At 35.2% G+C, this 6,000-nt stretch overlaps 1 protein-coding gene across 1 annotated transcript in view; it reads left to right on the top strand.

Annotated features, from left to right (window-relative positions):
* The window catches only part of PLOD2 (procollagen-lysine,2-oxoglutarate 5-dioxygenase 2), a 47,115-nt gene extending 43,818 nt beyond the window's left edge, over positions 1-3,297 (top strand). Inside the window, exons 17-19 of the mRNA XM_042820853.1 lie at positions 803-949; positions 1,170-1,295; positions 2,125-3,297. Coding sequence (XP_042676787.1) covers positions 803-949; positions 1,170-1,295; positions 2,125-2,280 — 429 coding nt within the window. The 3' untranslated portion in view covers positions 2,281-3,297. The remainder of the gene's footprint in view (positions 1-802; positions 950-1,169; positions 1,296-2,124) is intronic.
* Positions 3,298-6,000: the final 2,703 nt, after the last annotated feature.

Below are 6,000 nucleotides of genomic sequence, written 5' to 3' on the forward strand. Positions count from 1 at the left end.
AAACAAAGTGTCCAAGAAATGCTAATAACCTAAGACATCTGCTGTGTGGAGTAAAATACTGAATTTTGTCTGCCATGCAGTTTGATGTTCAGTAGATTTAGAGACATCCTCGGTTAACATTGAACTAGAAAATTCAGACACTATCAGCAACAGCTGCTGTAGTAGTTATCCAAGTTATCCAGCAGTGGCTGGTCTTTGATAATTCTTCTGACTTCCTTAAGGTCTTGATTTATCAGACTTGTCCCTCAAAGCACACATCCACAGACATTATGAAGTACTGTGTTAGTACTTGCACCAAGGTTGAAGTATTAACTACTGCTTAAACCAAAGTTTTGAGAACAGGAACGTTTGTCGTTTTCACAAATATTTGGAAGGAGATGAATTACAGTCAGGGTTTTACTGCAGGTTGGAGCCCCCAGAGAAACTTTTTTTTTAGCATACTTTTAAGATAAAAGTATTTTAACATGTTTGTTATCATGACGAGTTGATGCCTGTACTCTCATCTAACTTCTGTTGCATCTACATCTCAATAATTAAAAATGGTATCCTAGTGAAATCCTTATTTACAGGCAGTATGTCCAAATATTGACTTACCTTCTAAGAACTGCCCAGTTCCTGCCCACTGATATCTCAGCAATTTATATCATGGCAGTTGGCTGTGAGATTATTGTGCATCAAGCTCAGATACGCCCACTAAAGCATTACTCTGCAGTTTTGTGATTCTGCAGATTCTACATATTTGTAGAAGTGCCAGAAGCATTCCATGCTCATATTTCAAAGCTATTTATGGTGTTTTCGTTAGGACAGCCGTATTTCTGGTGGCTATGAAAATGTCCCAACTGATGATATCCATATGAAGCAAATTGGACTGGATAACGAATGGCTGCACTTCATAAGAGAGTTCATTGCACCAGTAACGTTAAAAGTGTTTGCTGGTTATTATACCAAGGTACGTGTTTAAAAGTTGCAGATAATCTCTGAATAGAATAAATAATTCTAAGTATTTTATTGAACTGTATGCTGTGTTTGATGAGTTAACAAGTGATGTAGCAGTATTACAGATGTGTGTTGTGTTCTTAACTGAGTTTTGAATGAGCAAAGAAAACTCATAGCCCTTTGTGTGACAATGAAGTTCACATGTTGAAGTCTGATTGTATATTTTGTTTCAGGGATATGCTTTATTGAATTTTGTTGTAAAATATAGCCCTGACAGACAACGATCGCTCAGACCTCATCACGACTCCTCTACATTCACAATCAACATTGCACTCAACAAAGTAGGAGAGGATTTTCAAGTAAGTTGGCAAGTTATTTATTGAGCTAAAAAACATCATCCTTTTAAGTGTGTAATATTGTTTCCAAACAAGAACCCAAACTGACATGCTTAAATACAGTGTTGAAAGGGAAAATATGTGCAACACAAATTGAGATATAAGATTGAGTGGTGTTTTGGAGTACTAAACTTTCTCAGTTGCAGGATCCATACCTGCTGATGCAGTCAGGTTGAATTAGTCAAAATGGCTTCAGATGGTGCTGAGAAGAGGTTTAAGAAAAACTTCAGAGATGTTCATTTTTAACATTTTTGAAGTGCTTTGTCTTTTTGCAGTAGAAAGCAATTGTTTCAAATATTTAAAATATTACCAGGTTGAATAAGCTTCTCTTCACAGCATCCTTTTTTTAAGTATGTTTCCCAGATTTCTTCCTTTAGAAAACACTGCTTCAGTTTGAAACTGACAGTTGGAATAATTTATTTAAAATTTATTTAAGTACTGTCTTGGGTGAAGGTGGATGTTGATTTGCTCCATTCTTGTATTGCCTACCATACTGTTATTGATGAACTGTTCCTCAGAGATGCTGGTTGAAAGAGTTGATATCCAGGGGACGTTAAAGAAAATCAAAAGGAAACTTTTTTTTTGTTGCTTGTTACTTATTGTTCTGAAGGCGATGTTATTTTAACAGTATTGCTGTGGTGTTTTCTTTTTTCTTTGCTTTTTGATTAAAAAGGACGAATCTTAAAAAGTCTATTATTAATAACTGTGTATAAGTATAAAGAACCTAGTCATATAAAAACACAGGTAAATGAGTGCAGTGATGGGATTCTTTTTGATTTTATTTTTGCTACAGGGAGGTGGATGTAAATTTCTTAGGTACAACTGCTCCATTGAATCACCAAGGAAAGGATGGAGTTTTATGCACCCAGGAAGACTTACTCATTTACATGAAGGACTTCCTATCTTGAATGGCACAAGATACATTGCAGTATCATTTATTGACCCTTAATTTTATTGTTTTGCCCTCTTCAACATCAGTGTTTGGTTCCTTACATAAACATTTATTTATAGTTTTCTTCTGGAAGATGGTGATACACAAAGTTACTGTTCTCAGACAGCAAGGTTACTTTGGGCTAAAAGAATGAAAAAACAAACCGTTTTTAAATTGTTGAAGGTTTCTCAATATGTGCTCTGAGCCTTGAGTTACAAAATAAACGTGTCCTGCTTATTTTTCCATTCTGCTGTCTTGAAGAATAGGTGAGGAGAGAAAATGGAAAAATATTTTACAATTAATTCTTTCTTTGTTGGGAAAAAAAACATCCTAGATGCAAAATTACCTGAAAAAATTATTGTGGTTTCCATTCTGTAAGTGACACACCTGAAGTTGTGTGGTATATGTATTTGGTACCAATCGATTAAAAAACACAGCATAAGAACAGTATGGAGTGAATGTCATATACAGTCATTGGGAGTTAAGCAATAATTCCATCAGCTGGTATATACTGAAGGGAAAGCAGTTTGGTAACGTCTTCTTAATTCATTTTCATCCTTAGAGGAGAAAAAAAAATTGCAAAGAAGGAGCAACAAATAATTTAGTTAAGAAAAAATGTTTTCATCATTTGTTTTAAGAACTCATCCTCTTGGAAATTTGTTTTTCTTCACCAAGTGACCTTCCTTTGAAATGAGTTATTTTTCTAAATGTGTAATTGCACCCAATTGATGCTGGAAATTTGATGTTTATTTTCACAGTGCTGATAAATTCTAATAGTGGGATATTTTGTAAAGACAATTTTCTATTATTTAAAATTACTTGAATTTTCTATCAGGAAAATGAAATTGCGGAAACCTCTTTTGAACCGAAGGATCTTAACTTGCCATTTGTTTTAAAGAAATCCGTTTAAAATAATCCTACTGTATCTACTGTTTGTAATTTAAAGAAACTTGAAGCAAACTATCTCAAAGTCTACCGTGCCAAAATGCACAATGTGTTGGAAAAACTTGTGAAAAATAAAAGGTAATTTTAAATGTAACAGCTTGTTACTTGACTGTATTAAGTAGTTCTTGCATGTTGCCATTGTTCTTACTCTAATTATATTTATTGCTAAATATTTTCAAAGGAAATGTAGATATATTTGGGTTGCTAGGAGCTTCTTGAAGCGTTGACAGGCTTCAGCCATTTGCTGTGTTATTAAGTTGCTTCTGTTAGCTGATACAAGTGCACCAAAGTCCAACAGGTTATATCATATCACAACTGGAATTGTGTTGAACTTTGAGAAGAACCCCAGCAGAATGGATGTTTCTCATCTTTTTTCTTTCTTTAAGTAGAGAAGTTTTTGATAATCTGAACAAATCACTTTTACGTGCTGATATTTTATGACACTTCATATCAGGTTTCCTAAACAAAAGTTCTGTTTGGAGTTGATAGAGGAGTGAGATTATTCTACTACCCCAAAGTAGCCTGTCTGCTTATTTCCCTGTTCCATTGCTCTTAGGGGAGTAGGTCGTAATGTGACTTGAAGTTACACTGAAGCAATCACTGCAAAATGTAGTGATTTCTACAGAACACTCAAGTGAGCTTGTTAAGAATGGTTTCTCACAGGAAATTCTTTGCTTTCTTTTCATTTCTCTTACACTGACAACCCTTCTCAGTTTCAGGCTCGCATTTGGAGATCGATAAATGTATTCCCAACTCTGTTTCCATACACGAAACAGCTCTGTCTTAGTGAGTGTCTGTGGACGTTTATGTAGCCTGTGCTTAGGCTAATGTTGCAGAGCATAAAGTATTCAAGACTTCAGAATGAAAGCAGCTTTTGTTAATTGCCTCTTTCTGAGCATTTGCTTGCAGTCTGTGAAACTGACTCAGAACAGGGAATATTTTTACCACTGGAACAGCTAAAGGTAGTTTAGTATTATGAGGTTCTGTCTTGAAAAATGAGAGCAACAAAAGAACAACCAATCCTTTAATGAAAAATATGGGAAGTTTTTAAAGAGTGAGATCTTTTTTTCATGAGTTCTTAGATGCATTATTTTTACTCCTCAGTTGTATTAGATGTTGCTTATTTTTCCTTATCTTTTTTTCCTCTCAGTGTATTAGGACTTGCTTATTGCTATCTACTTGCACCTACTAATCAACTGTCAGATGAAGCACTACATTTAATACACACTGGTTGGAAGGGTAAATGTTTACCGTGCTCACACTTCTAATTTTTTTTTCTTTTAGAAGAAGTTTTTGCCAAGGTTATCAACTCTCAGGTGGATGGCAGTGCATACGGAGCTGCCTGAATTTACTTCTTGGTAGTAACAAACACCAGAAAAAGATCTTTAGTAGCCTAATAGGAATGGGAGGGTGGTTGGACTAAATGATCTTGCAGGTCGTTTACCAACCTTGCGATTCTGTGTGATTCTGTGTGTGATCTTAACTGTTCACCAAAATTAGTTCTGAAAGCTTTGCTGCATTTTCTGAATGTCACTAAGCTATCAGAATTAGGAAATTATTGTTAATTTTCATTAATTTTAAAAGCACTTTAAAAAATTTGAGTTTTCTAACAGTTTGTTTTGGGACATTTGTATGTGCATCGGAAGGAAAGCAGCAGCTTTCCCAGCAGTGTATGTGAGACTTTGGGAGTGCAGGGACATGAAGGTGCTCTGCAACAAAAGAGACATTTGTGAAGTATCTGGCTTGTTTTGCTTTCACCTAATTTATTTTATTTATTTTTTTGCTGCTAAGTACTTGAATTTGAGATTGTGATGGGGATAAGGAGCAGCAGATCATCGTATAGATGCAATGATCTCTCAGCTTTTAGCTGATAATAATATAGCTTGTCTTTTATTTTATATTCATGAACTATACTGACTCTTTGATACTCCTAAGAAGTGCTTGGGATGTTCACACCTTTAATATTCTTTAATATCACTGTTTAACAAGGAATTTCAATGTTTACTTGTAGCTTAATATTTTATTTTATTTTTCCTGAGTATTACTACTCCACTCTTATTGTGATCTGATAGGAATGAGACTGATAGGCCCCAAAAGAAGACAGATTTCCAGATTTGTTCAGATTTTTCTGTTTGGCTGCTGCAATGAACTTTTAAAGGAACACATGCATTTCAGTTACCTTTTGTTTCTGCTGTGGTCTTCCATGGGTTCACTTCTGAACGGAGTAAGTACTGGTGAAACTTTATTTTCTTTTACTCACTTACTTGCATGGCAGGGTAGAGTGCTCTGCTGTTTTTCTGAGTGCAAGGGAGCAGAATTCTGTCTTAGGAACCCCTTGTGATTGAAGTGTCAGGTAAAGCACTTTTTTTTTTTTTTTTTTTTTTTTTTTTTAAATGGGATTGTTTGATTTTATGGTGGAGTATAGATTGGTGGGCAAAGCCTTTGTTAAATGCATTTTGAGAACCAATATTGAGTTTTTAGAGCTACTGGTTGCACTGCTGGAGCTGTTTGACGGCAGAGCTGCAGGGAAGAGTAACTCCACTTCAGACACTCAGCCCCAGTGGTTCTCTTCCTTCAGCTGCTGCCAAAAACTTAGCAAAACAAATAATTTGGGAACTAATGAAGCTTACCATCCTTCCCAACAGTACCAGAGAACCTCGCAGACACATTATTGATTTTTCAAAATTCCATTCTCACATCCAAAAATAACATTAAACACAACTAGAAAAGAATGCTTCTACCATTTTCACTGAAACGTATTATTTGATAGCTGTGTACTTCTTTCCTGCAATT

This window comes from Centrocercus urophasianus, unplaced genomic scaffold (genome assembly GCF_019232065.1).
Source record: "Centrocercus urophasianus isolate 14NV4802_14NV808 unplaced genomic scaffold, USGS_Curo_1.0 seq_19, whole genome shotgun sequence".
Taxonomy (NCBI): domain Eukaryota; kingdom Metazoa; phylum Chordata; class Aves; order Galliformes; family Phasianidae; genus Centrocercus; species Centrocercus urophasianus.